This window comes from Parasteatoda tepidariorum, chromosome 1, assembly GCF_043381705.1.
Source record: "Parasteatoda tepidariorum isolate YZ-2023 chromosome 1, CAS_Ptep_4.0, whole genome shotgun sequence".
In the NCBI taxonomy this organism is placed as follows: Eukaryota; Metazoa; Arthropoda; class Arachnida; order Araneae; family Theridiidae; genus Parasteatoda; species Parasteatoda tepidariorum.
The window spans coordinates 68,546,929-68,565,676 of NC_092204.1; the positions used below are offsets into that span (position 1 = coordinate 68,546,929).

At 28.4% G+C, this 18,748-nt stretch overlaps 1 protein-coding gene across 5 annotated transcripts in view; it reads left to right on the top strand.

The window, feature by feature from the left end:
• Positions 1 to 18,747, top strand: part of LOC107438986 (neprilysin-2) — an 84,830-nt gene extending 66,083 nt beyond the window's left edge. For all 5 annotated transcript variants that reach the window (XM_043045146.2, XM_043045149.2, XM_043045148.2 and 2 more), the window contains 13 exons: positions 1,547 to 1,671; positions 3,080 to 3,302; positions 5,032 to 5,130; positions 5,290 to 5,367; positions 5,444 to 5,547; positions 8,095 to 8,159; positions 10,011 to 10,062; positions 12,238 to 12,305; positions 12,391 to 12,518; positions 14,217 to 14,282; positions 14,957 to 15,052; positions 16,356 to 16,432; positions 18,503 to 18,747. In XM_043045146.2, the coding sequence (XP_042901080.1) occupies positions 1,547 to 1,671; positions 3,080 to 3,302; positions 5,032 to 5,130; positions 5,290 to 5,367; positions 5,444 to 5,547; positions 8,095 to 8,159; positions 10,011 to 10,062; positions 12,238 to 12,305; positions 12,391 to 12,518; positions 14,217 to 14,282; positions 14,957 to 15,052; positions 16,356 to 16,432; positions 18,503 to 18,602 (1,281 nt within the window). In that variant the 3' untranslated portion in view covers positions 18,603 to 18,747. The remainder of the gene's footprint in view (positions 1 to 1,546; positions 1,672 to 3,079; positions 3,303 to 5,031; positions 5,131 to 5,289; positions 5,368 to 5,443; positions 5,548 to 8,094; positions 8,160 to 10,010; positions 10,063 to 12,237; positions 12,306 to 12,390; positions 12,519 to 14,216; positions 14,283 to 14,956; positions 15,053 to 16,355; positions 16,433 to 18,502) is intronic.
• The last annotated feature ends 1 nt before the right edge of the window (position 18,748 follows it).

Below are 18,748 nucleotides of genomic sequence, written 5' to 3' on the forward strand. Positions count from 1 at the left end.
GTCTTTTTAGAATGGCGTTGCAAAGTCAAACTTATTGCAACGACAGTCCTAATATTAAGGATTCATCAGTAAATTCACCAGCTTTGGCTGTAGTGGCTAGAGCACCAAACTTCGGTCCGTAGGGACTGAGGGTCCGATCTTCGAAGCCGCTATGACCTACTTAGTACATGCGACATATGAGCTCGTAAAATCATCGAAAGTCATGTGGTAGGTTGCTGAGCAATAGCATGGGTAGAGGGATCTGGGGAAAATTTCCTTTCCCTTCAAATATATGTCTAAAATCTGGAAGTGACCTCACGAAAGTGTGGTGCTACTATCCATGGGGTTCTGAGTCAAGTCGCACATTCATCTTAGCTCTGCTCTCTTGTCGAACGAAAGATGCACCTTGCAGACTTTTAAAAAGACCAATGGCTGGCGCTCTTGGCTTGTCCATGCGTCACTAGAAACAATTAGTTTCCAATTATTCATTAAAATAACTTTGATCATTATAGAAGAATTTAATACCCCTCCACGTTTATTTCATAGAATATCTAGCTACTCAATACAGATTTTTATTTTCTATTCAAACTCAATAGGTACTTTTCTATATTCAACGATGCATAAATACGTTATACAATATTTAATGTGACTGCTTTCTAACTTAATAAATTGGTACAATAAAAAGACACAATAATCACTTAGATTTCAGCCATAAGAAATCTAAACTGCCAGATTAACACTAACACATAAGGACACCGAGAAAATACTTAAAATCTCAAGTTTCAAAAGAAAATAAAAACAAAATCAATAATAAATACATCGCATAAAATTAAAAATAAGTAAAATCAGCATAGTTATATAATTAATAAGCTCAAATACAACAAATCCTTTGTTGCTATAGTACCACTGTTTAATTACGTTACGATTTTTTTCCCAGCCAAGAAAGAAGCACAAAACTACCTCAAAGTACATCTAATTGTTGTTGTACTGAATAAACTCTTTAAATATAAAAAATTTTTGATTCTGTCAGATAAAAATACCTTGTCTATCAACACATGCTAAGTCTACGAAAAAAATGTCAGTTTCGTTTCATTTGGGAAAATTTTGACCAATCAGAGAATGTTACCCGTATGTTGTAACTCTCTAACAAAAAAGCAAGAACTCTGTGTTAGAATGATTAGAAAATTCTGAAAAATGACAGTAATTGTTTGATAAAAACGGGATTTTTAACAACGACAATAATATTCCAATCTCAGCTTTTATAATATATATATTTGGCTATTCTTATGTCTTCCGAATTTAAATTCTACCACATTAATTTAATCTTATACTGAAAAATTGTCATCGTCGTTTTTTTTTAAATGAAAGTGGTAGATGAAACAAAACAAGAAATTATTTTAAACAAAGCACTCGATAGTTATCAAAAAAGTTTTTTTTCTCTGAAACATACACAAAATACAACAAAAAGATAATTATTTTGCTAAAATCCTTTCCTTAAAATTAGAATTTCACAAACGTATTTACAAACCAATAACAAACTATATGTTTCTATTTTGATGCATTGTAGATTGATTGGCCCAAGTATTTTAATGGACTTTTGAATGATCCAATTACTGAAAATGAAACAATGATTGTATCGGTTCCAAAATTTTTGAAGAAATTTGGAGAGCTTATCGCTACGACGGATAAGAGGTAATGTTTCAACTTGGATTTCATTTTATTTTGCATATACTTTTAGGATAATGAAAATTAAATTTCCCTAAAAATTTACATAATTGCTCATTTTTCTTCCACGTGCTGGGTAAAAAGGAAAGTTACTTTTCTGAAAATCACGATTGATGTAATTACCCCACTTACTTAGTAATATTTCTAGGAAAGATTACCTATACCGATCAGAATAATTATGGATTATCATTAATTGTCAATTTTGGAGATTACAACGGAATAGAAGGCGATTGTCTTAAAACCTCTTCAGTCCTGGCAGAATAAGAAAGTAGGAGCTCTTCTCTAGGCATGCATGCTCCGAGTTTTTTTTATTCTAATACGCGAGTTTCGAATTGTGATCTAGTCCATGTGATCTTGCGCCACTGAAGTCAGAAAGACTCGTTTCATGTATGATACCGTAGGCCGTGAAGGGCCTACGGTATCATACATGAAAGAATGACATGTGGGTATCATACATGAATCGGGCTAAAGAGCCCTGGACGCGATCAGTTATATGTGATAACAGTCCTGAAGGGGTTAACGGAATATCGGCTTCTCACCACGAGTAATGTTTACAAATATTACAATACTTACCAGATACTAAGTAATCAGTAGTACATAAATATACATTGGTGCTATACCTCACTCTCAAAAATAAAACTCTCACTTTTGACGATTAGGCAATACTTGAGCTCTATTTCGCTAATTTTAAGAATCATTTCGTCACGAAATCACGTAACTTAAACACCGATTCTAAAATAAATGATGAAAATATTTTCTCAACTCGAAAACTCACCGTAGTGCATTGAGAGAGATTGTCAACTAGAATGACATAACTAGACGATTGAAAATAAATTAATGCAATAAGCCAACCACACTGCATGGCGGTCATGGTGTTGGTTTCGTACCAGTAAGATCCTGGGTCCGAATCCCGATTCGGACATGGGTGTAATTTAACTCTCTTCTATCTCTTCCTCTTGTGTTGTTAGGACGACATTCGTACACCTATATGATGCTAAAGATTAAGTGATTATTACTAGACACTCCGAGGTTATTTATTTTGGAAAAAAAAATTAGAATGACAAAATATTTCTTTATTTTTGACGAAATTCGTTTCCTTGAAGAAATGACAATAGTAATTTTGTCACTTTGGTGAACTTTTTACTTGGAGCATTTAGCAAAGTACGGTTTGCTGTGTTCTTCTTAGCAAACTACGAATTTTTCAAAGTCATAAAATTAGTTACAAATTACAAAAGTCATCTTTTAATGAGTTTTGTAACGTAATGACAATAGCTTAGTGAAAATCAATAGTTGTCTAATATGTTTTAAAATTATTAAATACGTATATTAAGTTATATGTTTAGTAAGTTGTATGTTTAAATGTTTTTTTTTATAGGATCGTTGCAAACTACATGTTATGGAGAGTTGTAGCACAGTCCTTGACTATGTTGTCTAAAGATTGGAGAGCTCTAGCTCAAGAATACAGTTCAGTTATTACTGGTAAAAGTCAAGAAGAGCCCCGTTGGGAACAGTGCCTTTCTTCGTTAAGCGGAAGCCTTGGGATAGCTTTGAGTTCATACTATGTGAAGCATTATTTCAAAGGAGACAGCAAACATAGGGTAAGAAGAATTAATCATAAATGTAGGGTATCCACGAAATTACTGAAACATTTTAATAAAATAACATTAAATAATAAAAAACACGAATTAAGAGAAAATTGTCACCATTTTCGGCAATGTCATTAGAAATTGTGAATTAAATAACATAATAATAATGTGCAATGAACTGTGGAAAAAAATACCCGTGTTCAAATAGTTTAATATTTTGCCACGTGAGACTACTCGGGGCTGAAGAACTAAATAAAAATATTTTTAATATTGCTTCCCCTTTGTAATAATAATGCAAAACCATAGAGCTTTGCATACATAATGTTCAATTTCGGCAAGAATGATTGGCTTTTGCTGGGACACGTCATCTTTCGGATGTCCTAAAAAAATTAAATCAAGGAATAAAATTTAAATAAAAAAAAACATATAATTGCTTTTCCAATAACAATGCAGCAAAAGGCACATTTTTAAAATAATTGTGTTATTATTATTTACGTTCAAAATGGGACAACTATTTAATGGACTTAAGTCTTTTTTGCTTAATTGCTCTCGATTTATGAACTGCATGCGTTATTTATTTTATATTTTGACTCTCTTTACTAATATTAATTATTTTTCAACTCTTAAAAATCATCTTTTTCATCTTTTGTGGGTAAATTATCATTTGTAGCGTAAATAAATTAATGTTTAGAATTCTTATAATTTTATACACTGTAAGTTATGTGTTTAAAATTGAGTCTCGAGAAAAAAATTTTTTTTTATTGAAATAATCAAATTTAAATTTTATAAGGCGCCTTTGCAGACTAACATCTTTACTACTTACTCATCATATATTAAATGATTAAAAGCATAGTTACCATTACAAAAAGCCATAAGTTTTTAACTACTTCGAAAATACCAGAAAACTTTTCAGCATATAGATTTTGTGATTTGCAAACATAATTGTTCAAAGTATCGATATCCTATAACAGGGGTGGCGAACCTTTATACACCAACGTGCCATTTTTTTCCAAAAAAATGTTTAATGAGGTCATAGACGTGCCGTCAAATAATTTTGACTTCGTGATTATTGGGAAAATAATAATACTAAATACTATCAACTCAAAACTCCTTAATTACATTGAAAAAAAAATATTTTGCTATGTCTCAGTTATACGCGTAATTCAACTTAAAGTAACATCAGTGTGACTTCTGTTGTTGCAGATTAGATGACAAATAACTTATATTAGGTTGTAAGATGTTAGTTTAAGCAGGACTTTTTATTTTTTTTATTAGTTATTTATTGTTAGCTTGTTTTTTATGGTTATTAATTGCTTTTTTAGCATTAATTAATTTTTTTCATTAATAATTGTTTATTATTTTGCGTGTTTTTTGTGAATTTTAATTTAATTGTTGCATATGCTTCTTAGTGTAATAGCATTTGAGTAATAACAATTCATAGTGTAAATAACAAATGTGATCGGTGGCGGGCCCAAAATATTGTCTCGGGAGTCATAAATGGCACGCGTGCCATTGGTTCGCCATCCCTGTCCTATAACAAGAGCCACTCCATGTTGAAGAACATATTGCAAAAATCAATGAATTAGCTACCTGTTTATTCCTGGAAAACTAAATAATAACTTCAATTGGAATACCATTGTGCCATATATTAAATTGTGTAATTTAAACAAATTTTATCATGTAATTTAAACAAAAAATTACCCTTTGATTAATTTTTAGTACAATTTGAAATTTATTTCAGGCCATGGAGCTGGTTAAATACATTAGCAAAGAATTTTTAATTATATTAGAACAAATCGATTGGATGGATGACGAAACAAAAAAACAAGCTAAAGAGAAGGTACGTATTTTTTTAAATTTTATGAACTCAGTTTTCGTTAATTTCACTGTTTTGAAAACTAAGCCCAATATGTGCCTATTGTGATGAAAAATAATATTCTTAAATGCTACATTCTGACGTATTTTCATTATAACTTACTTTTTTTGCATATTGTTACAGGCGAAAGCTATTACTCCTTATATTGGGTACCCACAAGAATTATTAAATGAGTCACTCGTTATGGAGCTTTATGAAAATGTAAGTAAAAATCGATACAATGCTATTTATCTGTTTGAAAAATATATATCTAGAACTGTTGCTTGGTCTTTTTTAGTTAACTATTACGAACGGAAGTTATTTTGAAAATATCATGAGTCTTAGAAGGTGGTCCACAGATTATGCTTTTTCTCAATTAAGGAAACCAAATATTAAAGGAGAGTAAGTATGGAATTTTCAGTTATTAATTAATCCTAGATAACTTAACTTCCGTCTAATAGGTTGCCAACTTTTGCCCGTCAAGGTAACTTACATTTTCAAATATTTTTTTTCCCCCAATGCCCACCTGTGTTAACATCCGTCAATTCAGGCATTTACAGGGCGATTTTGTTGGCCTCTCTTTCAGGGGCACCATATTAGGTGGGCCAAACGTCGCTCCCGCAGTGAGGACAGATAGTACAGCGAAGGAAAGAACCATGCCTTGCCCGGGATTCGAACCCAAAACCTTTCTGTTGCAAAGACAGTTCCCTGCCCCCTACACAGGCCGGTCGCGCATCACATCTTCAAATATTGCGAACGTCAAATTTTATCGCAAATCTATACTTTATTAAAAATTTAAGAGTTTCTGCTTACAGTGACGCTAATTCATTTAACTTAAATAAAAGAAATAATTCGTTTTTATTTCGTAGTCTATAAGTCGAATGATTAGGTACAGAACAAACTTAAGTTTAGTTAATGATCTAGGGTTAAAATATGACAAAAGTGCAACCTATTTAAAAATAATACTGTTATAATACTGGCTTTTTAGCTAATTCTGTTCAGAGTGAGTAAATGGTTACCAAAACACGATAAACTTGTACCAAAATATATTCCTTAAAAAAAATATATATATATATATATTTTAAAGAATTATTTCACAAAAAATCATCTGAATTTATTCATACAACTGTTACTATGTAAAAAAATGTCTAATTGCTCTTATTTGAAAAGTTATGTAAGTATTTATATACATATCAATTATTAGAAAATTTTATACACTCTAAATATGCAAAATTGAATTGTTCTGAGATTTTTTTTTTAAATCGATACTTAATATATAAAAACACTAATGTGTACACATACGAATTTTTCCTTAGTTTTTATTTTATTTAAGAGAAATAATATTTGCGGATAATTTAAGCGAACATTAATTTGAGTTTAAAAAAAAATATTTATAATAATAAATTCTAAATTGAGCGGGAATGGAAAACTTTTATCAGTATGATTTAATTCTGAATAAAAAAAATAATAAAAATTTAAAAAAATACGAAAATTTTTCTATCGTCAACTCAATATTTGCCATACAATTTATAAATTTCAGAAAACAGTTCAACTTAATCAGCAAATGTTGGTAATAAGGAAAGCAAATAATAAAAGGCAAACAAAAACATTCTTATCAAATAAATAGTTGAAACTTCCTTTTCCTCCAAGTTAGAAACTGAAACTTTTTTTTTTTCTTTTTACTGAAATACAGGTTTAGCATTTAAATGTTGTATTGATAGAGTGGACAACTTATGGGAAGAGCAACATTTTTGATCAGCTCATAAGAGACTTTTTTTTTTAAAAGTACATTTATTAATTGCATGTTAAAAAAACGACTATAGATTGTTAAGTGTGTTTTCTGTTTAAAATAATAAAGATAGCATGTTTGTGTTTGATAATGGGACTACTGAGACTTTTCTTCACTTTTCATCCTATTTTAAAGAAATTGAATAACTTGAACATTTCCTATGTAGTTTCCCTTACAACTTTGTTTAGACATATCTTTAAGTGAGGATTTACCGTTTAGTTAATCAAAATCTTAAATAAAAAACAACAATAAAAAAATCATTTAAAAATTTTAGTGGAGATTTTTATTTTCATTATTATTTCAAAGTAGTGTTATTGCTAAAAACATAAATGTAGATAAAGTTAACGTTTCTCTGATGCAATTCATATATTGCAATGCGATGTATGCAAATCAAATTAAATTCAAACTCTGTAAGAACATGTGCCCAAATCCCAATTTTGTAAAATTTCTGGTATTTAAAACTTCAGAAATTTTTAAATTCCAATAAAATTTAGAAGATAAACAGAAGTGGCCAAAATTTTAATAAACTAAAGTTTACTTAATGTGACTATATGTGTGTTCATACAGCTTTAGGAATAAACAGAATTTATACAAAGCGAAAGTTGCTTACTACGCTATAAACTAATTTAGACATACTTGGGGAAAATGGAGATTGCTTGATGATGGTTTTGGCATCAAAATGTAACTTATATGTTTATTTGCGATATGGAATTGAAATATTGTTTGCTGTATGAGTAAGTTGCACATTATGTAACAAAAAATCCCAAACATATTTTGAAAAATGGGTAAATGATGGATTGGAGTTTTGGCATTAAGATGTAATTTCTATGCAATATATGGTGACATGAATTTGAAATATTGTTTGCTGTATGATTAAGTAGCGTATCATGCAACAAACTAACTTACTTGGAAAATGGGAAATGATGGATTGAACTTTTAGCATTAAGATGTAACTTATGTGTGACTGTATGTAACTTATATATATTATTGTGATCTGATATTTAAATTTTGTTTGCTGTATGATTAAGTTGCGTATTACGCATAAAACTAACTTAAACATACTTTGAAACATGGGAAAAGAATGAATTAGAATTTTGGCATTAAAGTGTAACTTTAAATTTGATGTTGGTATGTAACTGAAATATTGTCTGTTTTGACAGGTGGAAAAAGCATGCAAGGGCAGCAGTTGTCAACGCATTTTATAATGCCTTGGAAAACAGCATAGGTATTTAATTATTTTTCACTTCTATTATTAAAAAGCTGATCTTTCTACATTAAGTTTTTGAATATAATGAAACATAACAGGCGATTTTAAAAAATCAATTGGGTACTTACAACTCGAAAAGTGATTACTCCTAACCATGGATTTAATTGGATACCTGTAAGCGACGTTACGCGTGTATCGCACCTTATTGACTTCTAAATCGAAAAATTTATGATGCGATTTACGTACGACACGTATTTCTACGTAAATTTTTTCAAATAAAAGCTTACTTATGATATAATTATTTAAAGACTTATTTTTGATCCTTTCTAAAATGGCTGTAGACATTTTTACATAAACGTTGCTGTGGTGCCGCATACTCTCATACCAATTATTGGGGACAGAAGCCATTTTCGAGCAATAGCATTTACATATAATATACCATAAAGTTATGGATCGGTAGAAGCGTGAGGAAGAACTACAGTACAAAATGGAGCATTGGGACAACTTCGACTTCATCTAACGACAGAGATGGAAATATTTTTAATACTTCTGCTACCTCTACTACGCTGAAATGACCCAAACTCTTATTTATCGTGGTTTGTGTAGCTGCCGAACAGATTTTAAAATACTATTAAAATTAAATACATAAAGAACTTCGACAATATCGTGGACATATCTTATACATAGTTCAAATTGATATAAATGCACTTCAATAATGTTAATTCAGACAAATAGAAGGTGAATAAATTCGGTTAATATAATGTTTAAAATTAATTAGGGCGTTATTATTGGAGGAGGGGTTGAAGAATTAGAATATTCAAGAGAGAATTAAAATGTCCTGTTTATTCGGTCTGGTTGCCATTAAAATTTATATGTTGTACAAGATAATTTTGAAAGGTGACTAAGCTGGTCGCCGAAGGCGGCTAGTATACAGTAAATATGAAATAAGAAAAAGTGCATTTTTTAAAACAAATAAAAGTACAATAGAAAATTTATTAGTATTTTTGAAAGTTTAAATCCATAATCGTTATACATTTTAATTCTTTTTTATAACTTTAATAACTGATACTTTTTATAAAAGTAAAAAATCTTCTGTAATAGCATAAGTTTTGTAATAGCACAAATATAAAGTCTTTTGTAAATAGCATTAAAAAAAAGCAAATTTTTGTTATTCTGAGAAAAATCTAGACAAAAACAAAACTAGACTTTTTTTATGGTAAATACAATTATTTTCTTCTTAAATCTTCTGATGTTTAAAAGAAACTACACAAAAACACTTAATTCAAAATTTACTTTCATTAATGATTTTTTTCTTTCTAATTTATAGAAAGCCATTGTTACATCCAAAAACAAAATTCCGTAATGCATTTTATCTTGTCACAGTCATAATACATTCCATAGAAATTTCAACTTAATTATGAACCATTAGTTATGAAATAGTAAGAGACAATGAAATAAGAGAAAACAAGAATCTCTCTGTTCTTTGTGTTCTTGACAAAAAGTCTTTTAGGTGTATTTGTATAATTTAATTAATAGCAGCATTAATGAGCATATTTTATATCAGTATAGCCAGACTAAATGAATAGAAATTCTAGAATAATTTTTTCGATTGTCTCTATCTTATATTTTATGTGGTTCCTAAATACTGCCGAGAACAATAAATACTCATTACTAGTTTCTCCGCAAAAGTTAAATAAATGCGATCAGGATTATAAGAAACATTTCCCCCTTCCTATACGCATCTTAAATCTCACTGGCGAGAACAGAAATTTTAAGAATTTAATTTGACAAATTTCCATGTACCTTTTAAATTTGTATAATCTACGATATAAAGAATAATCAATAAATAACGTACAATTTTTCTTTCAGAATTTCCAGCTGGAATTTTACAAAATGCTTTTTTCAATAAAGATAGACCACAGTAAGTAAGACAGAATTAGCATTAATTCATCAATTGTTAGTTTTTTTTTAATATTTCTGTGTCAATTGCTGTGTTTTAAGTGCATATTATTTAAAAAAGTCCCTCATAGAAAAATTTATAAGGAAAGATGGGGTAAGATCGAACAGCTTAAATTCGAAGGCCCACTGGAGCTAAAATTTTCGATCCAGAAAGTGCCAAATTTAATAAAGATATTCATTGTTTAGTTATGTATAATATATCATTTTTGGAAAAGTACCAGATGCACTATTTTAGTTATCGATGATTTTTCATTTTCCAGAAAAAGTTAAATCACCTAATTTCACCCCATTAGACTATGTATAAACCCAATGTGAAATTTAGAGACACTAGAATTTCAGTGAAAAAGTAACAGGCATTTTTATTTTCTAAGACAATTTACAGATGTTATTGTTTGTGACAAACCCTGGAAATTTTATGTGCAAGATATCACTTTCTATACCATACATGTTTCGTATTTAACGTAATTTTAAGATTTATAATTAAATTACCTACCAACTAAAAATATTACACTTTTATAGTAACAAATTTAAGAAAAATCTTAGTTCCTACAAGAATAGCGATATTAGATTTTTAAATAGCGTGAATTTGAATCGCGATATTGGTTTTTAAAAGCACATGAATACGAATCGTGTTATTGGATTTTAAAAACTCGTAAATACGAATCACGATATTGAACAATTAAATCGCGTGAATACGAATAGTAATGTATGATTTTTAAATCACGTAAACACGAATCGCAATGTGTAACCTTCAAATTAGGTAAATATAGAAATCAATGTTTGATATTTATAATCATGTGAATAAGAATCGCGATATAATAGCTAATTCCTGTGTAGTTCCAAATATTCAAAATGGCGAAAATCCATGAAACTGCCAAAATCACATGTATGTACACGTCTCGTTAACAAGATTCAGCGAAAGTTTCAAAATTTTAATTTTAGATTACGGAATTCCGTGAAAATTTTGTCAGATTATGTTTTTGATTAGCTAAAGACCGAGAACTAATGGTCTCTCTAGAGAAACTTGAATTCCGCGACATTCCCAGAAAAACCAATTGCCCGGCTCCAATTTTTTGCCCCGGAAGGATGATACGAAAACCTCGGAATTCCAGGGTTCACCCGGAATACAAAATCACCTCTGAATTTAAGAATGTTATGGACAGAATTTCCATGTGAAGCAAATACTTTACTTCAGCTATCGTGGGTCCATCAAAACCCCTTACCACAATGGATCTACCTTCCTTTCATTCATTTATTTATTTTAGTTAGAAAATACTTCATTACAATATAAACAATCAATATCACATGCGTTTTTATCATCTTCTTCTGAAGAAGCATCAAGTATTTAGGTTTCGATAATAAAACTGTTTTCTTGTATTAATTCTTCATTCACATGTCTTTTTTCTGATTTTTTTTTCACGTTTAACAACTTACTCTCAATTAATAGAAAAAAATTTTAATGTTCTTTTTTTCCTTCATCCAGATATTCCAAGCTGGTTTTAAAAACAGTTGTTATCGAAATGAAACAAAATCATATTACTACTGGACTAAACCCTTAATGTTTGTTAAGAGTAGTAAACGTATGTTTAACTGGGTTAAAAAATTCTTTATAACTGTAATGACCAATAAATAAGGATAATTTAGAAACAAAAAGAACATTAGAGAGTTGGCACTGTAAAACATACTTATTTACACAAACGACATGACTTCAACTACAACAATACGCCAATATGTCAGCTTCTTCTTAAACAGTAAAATGTTATCCAGTACGCTAGGAACATTCAGTTTCACCCCATTACCCAGTCTTATACCACAACAGACTGTATACAGCATGCATAATAATATACTAGAAACTGTATTGTGTATGATAAAATGTGATATAATACCTCCCAGTTTAAAGAACTAAATGAAATTTTGGAAAACTAATCTCTTTCAGCAGCTGCTTAAGTCCACTTTTCAATGACTGTGCAGTGATGATGCATTCATCAGTATTGCTCTACGTGCTTCATTAAAATGTACACAGCTATTTATAACATAAGGAGATAATTTCATAATTCATCATTATTATATGCAAAAATAACACATTCCATTTGAGCAAGAAAATTGTTTTTAATAATTGTTCATTTTATTTTTTCAGTTATATGAATTTTGGCGGCATTGGTTATGTTATTGGACATGAAATTACACATGGATTTGATGATAGAGGTAAATGAATATGAAATTCAGTATTTCACGTTAATACAAATATTTTTAAAACAACATTGCAATTATTATTTTTTATTTTATTTAGGTAGACAATTTGATAAGGATGGCAACAACAAAAATTGGTGGGATCATACTACAGATGAGCGCTTTAAGGAAAAAGCAAAATGTATTATTCACCAATATGGAAATTATACTGCTGACAATGGACAAAACGTAAAATACCGTTCTTTTTTAAGTGTAAAAATTATCAGATGCAACACAAGTTAATCATAAACTGCTTAAAGAAGAAAGTTTAACAGTTTTAAAATTTCATCAAAGTATTAAAGTATCTTTTGCCATAGATGCACATCACAACCAACCAAAGTTCCTGCTAAGTTGCCCTTATGTCCGGTTTCTCTAAAGATTTGGAAATTTTGCATCACATTTTTTAATATTTTTTCCCGCTGTTTTTCAACTTGATCTTTTGCAAAATTACTGTCCATTGGCGAGTTTGTTAAAACTAAATATTATATTTTGTTTTAAAAACAGGCAAATAAAGTAAACATTTGCAATAAACGTCTAAACTTAATTATTTGAAAGAAAACAATATAAAGGGTGAATTTTAATATCTAACAATATCTAACTCAAATAATAAAATCAGTCACTCAAAGGAGTTTTAATGGTTTTTTTTTTTTTGTTTGTTTTTTATAAGCTAATTTTTTCCTTTTTTTACTATAAAATAAGTTTTAATAAAATATGAAATTTATTAACTTATTTTGGTCTAGAAGTTTTGTGTATAACCATTATCAAAAGAGCTAACAAAAAAAAAATCTTTTGTCAAAAGTGATTAATCATATTTTCCTAATGTTTCTTTTTCTGGCTTATTAATTTATGACCTCTAATGTGCATTTTTTTTCTTCTTTTTTTTACTTCCTTTTTGACAAGAATTCTAAAATAATGTATTTAAAATATTAATTACCAAACACCCTGTGTAGATGTCTCAGTTTTAATTTTTTTAAATTAAGTTTCCAAGCAAATGAAAAATATTGAAAAAGTTGTATTATGTACCAAAAAATTATACTATAAATGCCAAATAGTATAATACCAGATAGAATCATTTTATATACTATNTTAAAAACAGGCAAATAAAGTAAACATTTGCAATGAACGTCTAAACTTAATTATTTGAAAGAAAACAGATATAAAGGGTGAATTTTAATATCTAACTCAAATTAAATAATAAAATCAGTCACTCAAAGGAGTTTTAATGGTGTTTTTGTTTTTGTTTGTTTTTTATAAGCTAATTTTTTCTTTTTTTTACTATAAAATAAGTTTTAATAAAATATGAAATTTATTAACTTATTTCGGTCTAGAAGTTTTGTGTATAACCATTATCAAAAGAGCTAAAAAAAAAAAATCTTTTGTCAAAAGTGATTAATCATATTTTCCTGTTTCTTTTTCTGGCTTATTAATTTATGACCTCTAATGTGCATTTTTTTTCTTTTTTTACTTCCTTTTCGACAAGAATTCTAAAATAATGTATTTAAAATATTAATTACCAAACACCCTGTGTCTTAGTTTTAATTTTTTTAAATTAAGTTTCCAAGCAAATGAAAAATATTGAAAAAGTTGTATTATGTACCAAAAAATTATACTATAAATGCCAAATAGTATAATACCAGATAGAATCATTTTATATACTATTATAAATATGTATACTATAAAATTAAATTAGAAGAAGCAAGACAAAGTTTTAAAATCAATGATAAGATATGGGTAATATTTATAAAATTTATTACTTGATACAACACAACTTTCCAGTACAGCAATTATGTACAGTTCATTCTTTTTTATCCCTTCCTACCGTATATTGCTTGAGAAATAGTTAGTTGTGTATTAATATTTTTTAACATTGAAAATTTTTCACTCCAGCTAAATGGAATCAATACTCAAGGAGAGAATATTGCAGATAATGGAGGACTGAAAGAAGCATATTTGGTGAGAAAACATTTTATAAGCATAATCTCTTGGCCATTTATAGATAATATACCTTTGAATTGAGGAATAAATAGAATCAAATGGAGCAAAATTCCGTACTTTAAACGAAAACCTTTTTTTTGTTGAAAATATTAAAAAACACTATCATTAGCCTTCAAATTTTATACATCTTCTAAAATTATTGAAACTAATTCATTTTCACAAAAAAGTGCCTTATTAGGTCAATGTGTTCAGATAATGTTTACAGAAGTTATTTAGATAATTGTTTGCTTAAATTATAGCATTACTCTTCTATTTCCAGCTTTACAAAAAAGATTTAAAAGAAGATAAACCAAGGAACATTTTTAGGTTAAAAATTAATTTTAGTGGCGATTTGTATTTTGTGTGAAAATAAGAAAGTAAATTATACATCTTGTTAAGATAGCATGATTTTTTTAAAATTAAAATCCCATACAGTCTTTAGAATTTTTAAATACAATAAAAACAGAGTATATTCCCTCACATATTATAGAGTAAATTCGCCATGATCAAAGATTTGTCTGTTAACTTGATAAAAAAAAACTTCTTTGAAAGTGGAAACACTTTTAGCTCATCGCTAAATATTTTACAAAGGCAAATTATAATTATTATTCAATATTAAAGATTTAAAATGTATAAGATCATTTTATTTTCAGGCATATAATTCTTGGGTAAGAGATAATGGTGCAGAAAAAAAATTACCTGGATTAAAATATACACCTAGTCAACTTTTTTGGATTAGTGCAGCTAATGTGAGTATAAATAGTTTCCTTCAGTATCTATTAAAAATAATTTCACAGATATAAAGGAATATTTATTGGAATATTATACTTCCTACGATAATAATAATCTATATACCGCTTATTCCAGTGCAAAAGTCGATCCCCTATTTTGATTATTTATCCGGTATGATATGAATGTATAAGTGACTGCTGAAAAAAAACCAAATATGGAAATTTATATATTTAAAAAAATATAAAAACTATACAAAATCTTCTCAAGCTAAATATATTTTGAGTTATTCTCTCTGGATCTGATGCATTTGTCCTCAAAAAATGATATTCTAAAAACTTTTAAAAAGTGTGGAATTTCAATTCTTTGGATGAAGGTAAAAAATGATTTTTGTGAGATTCAGCAATTTAAGTTTGTAGCTGAATGTATGTTTTAAGAGATTTCATTGTGTTATATTTTTTTTTAAAAATATTCTTGAGCAAATTATCTCAACCTTTCTCTTTTTTAAACATAATTTAAAATGTTCTTTCTAATTAACGTTTATATGTAAAGAAATGCAAAATTAATTGTAAATAATAAAGTTTTTGAAAAGAGTAAATTGATTCAGAGCTATTCATATCTATCTCATTGTTTATAATGCATTGATATTTCAAAATCAATGTCTGACTTTATTATCATTGTATAAGTCAACTTCATTTTCATCAAATTTTAGGAGTTTGAAAAGTTGATTTATATATTGAGATGTACGGTAATTTCAGAATTTTAGCATGTTAAACTTGTCATGAAACTAATTTAGAAAGCTCCTGATTATCTGCAATACTAAGCCATGTGACACATGACGAAGAAATTCAAAACAGTTAAAAATGAAGTAAATCAAAATTTTTTCAGAGATTTTATTTAGAATGAGAGCCAATTTTTCACACTTGCAATTGAATAATTAAATTGTACCCGGTGTGAAATTTTAATTGTAAAAAAGCAAACCAGACTTCAGAAATCAACCAAAAAGACCATATAATTGATTTCTATATGATTGATCTATGCATTCTAAAGTCACAAGCTTAAAAAATTTGTCATTTTAGGTCACACTCCATTTTTATGGCATTATTTAGAATGATTTAAGATGAAGCAGTGCGACTCCACTGTATTATTTTGCTATCGATCTGATATCATTTAACAACAACACTGAAAGTAACTTTAATAGAAGAATCTATTTCATTGTGTAGATTTTTTTATAGTTATAAAAAAACAAATTACCAGATAATCAAGAGTTAACTGTAAAAAGAAATATCTGTTCTATCTTTAATATTTTTTTAATAAAATTAGGTTTGGTGTGGAAAATATAGACCAGAAGTTTTGAAGTTAAGGATAATATCTGGATCTCATAGTCCACCTGAATTCAGGTAAAATATTTTCTAGCAATATTTCTTATAAAATTACACATAATCAACTCATTGTCGTTATTAAAAATGATTTAAAATAGTATTTATATAAAATTGTAAGATAGTTATAGTTAAAATAATTTTTAAGTGTTTTATTTTATATATTTATTGGCTCAGTGGTTAAAGATCTAAGCTACGACAGCTTGGAACAAACCCAGTTTCAGATTGATGATTACCAGGAAGTAAAAACAACAGGTGTGCAATGCTGACTATATTACTACCATCATGTTATTGGTTTCTAAATTGTAAATGCTAAACTTTATGACCTTCCTATCCAACAAACTGGCAGTTTGCAGAAATGCTCAAGTTTAGTATAATAGTAGAAATTAAATTGCAAATATTTAAGCAAGCTCATTTATAGAATTTGATTTTTAATTATTTTGAAAACTATTATGTCATAAATGTGAACAAAAAATTTTACTTGCGGGGGAAAAAAAGATCTTGATGCCAAAAAGAATTGAGTGCATTCCACAAGAATTCCTGCCTGCAGCAAAAACTATCTTACCGCGAAAACAATAGGAGTTTTTTATTTCCATAGTTGGGCACTGCTTATGGATGCCTTCAATTAACTCATTGCTTTTCCAAGAAAAATTTCTAATTTTATTACTCACATTTATAATATAAACTTCTCTCGTAAAGTATGTGATAAAAATACAGTTTTAATAGTTTTCAGAATAATTAGATACCTAAATTTATTAATGAACTAGTATAAATTTCTGTAATTACATTAAAAGTAGAATTTTTATTTCCAGAATGCTTAGCTATAAAAATTTTAACTTATTTTAAAAACTCTTTAAAAAAGTAAGTTTTTATGTCTTATTTCGTAACTGTGGTAAACAAAGAATGCTGCAAAAATGTCTTTATTAAAAAAACTATTACAGTGGGCAATAAAATAAACGGAAAACGACAAACAACTTTTGATCTAATAATAGGATCTTCACATTTTAGGACTCAATCTTAATGGTTTGAGGGGTTATTCTCAAATAGTGCAGATGATATTTTAAGTTACAAAATCAAAAGCATAGTTTCTCTAAGTTATCTTTTATTTTGGGGGATTGACATTTCTGGCTCCAAAATGTAGGGGAGAGTCGCAATATGGGTAACATGGTCCCAATAGTTTAGTCAGGTGAGTGGTGTAAAGTTTGGACCCCTTAATGTCAATGTTACTTCTTGCAAATTTTGCTGTAGCTCGAGAATTTTTTAAGACAATTGAAAAAATTTTTGCATATAATTGTAAAATTTCCTGATCCAAATATAATTCCATACAAAAAATAATATTTTATTTAATAATAAGTAAGAAAAATTCGACATCAATTTAAAGAATGTAATTTTACATTACAAAATTTGAGCAAAATTCTTTGAATAGCTCCTGAGAAATTAGATTTCTTAGGAACTATTCTACTGATTTTGCTCAAATTTTTTACTTTAACATCATTTTAAAGTAAGTAATTTTACCTTACATCTAACAATTACACATTTTTTTGACTATCATTAAATAAAAAACAATAAGCTAAAAGTTACTTTTTGCACGGAATTATCTTTGGCTAAACAAATTTTATAATTGTGTGCAAAAATTTCTAGAGATGCATTCAAAAAACAAAATTAACATTAAGCAGCTCAAACTAAGGACAGCTCTCGATTAAACTATTGAGACCTATTTCCCAGGTAGCAGCTTATGAGGTCAGAAAACCAAAAAAAAAAGGTACATTTCTATGTCTTATTTCATAACTGAAAACATAATTTGCACTATTTGAGGTGTCCATCTCAAACCATTGAGACTGAGTCCTAGAACGTGAAGATTTGATTATTTAAGCAAAATTTATTCAGGTCAGTCCTTTATCTTTTGTGCACTCTACAAGAACAGCTTCTATTATGCACATTGTTATCATAAAAAGTAAAGCTAAACTTATTAAGTCATCTGATTACTAGTTTTTACTTTTATCTGGACTATTTTTCATAAAAAGTGATATTAAAAAGCAACCCTGACATATTTCAACTAATTTGTTCTTAAAAATCAATTTTATATTTCAGAGTAATAGGCCCGATGTCCAACTTAAAAGAATTTTCCAAAGAATTCGACTGCCCTGCCGGATCTAATATGAATCCTCATAAGAAGTGCCAAGTTTGGTAAAATGTTCCAGTGAGATTGAAAATTTAAGAATTATTTATTTGAGGTGCGAGTTTTAGGGTGGTAAAAGAGTGAGCAAAGACTAAAATTGTTTTTACATTTGTACAGTTACTTGTTTGTCTTTTTGTAATAAAATTAAAAAATACCAG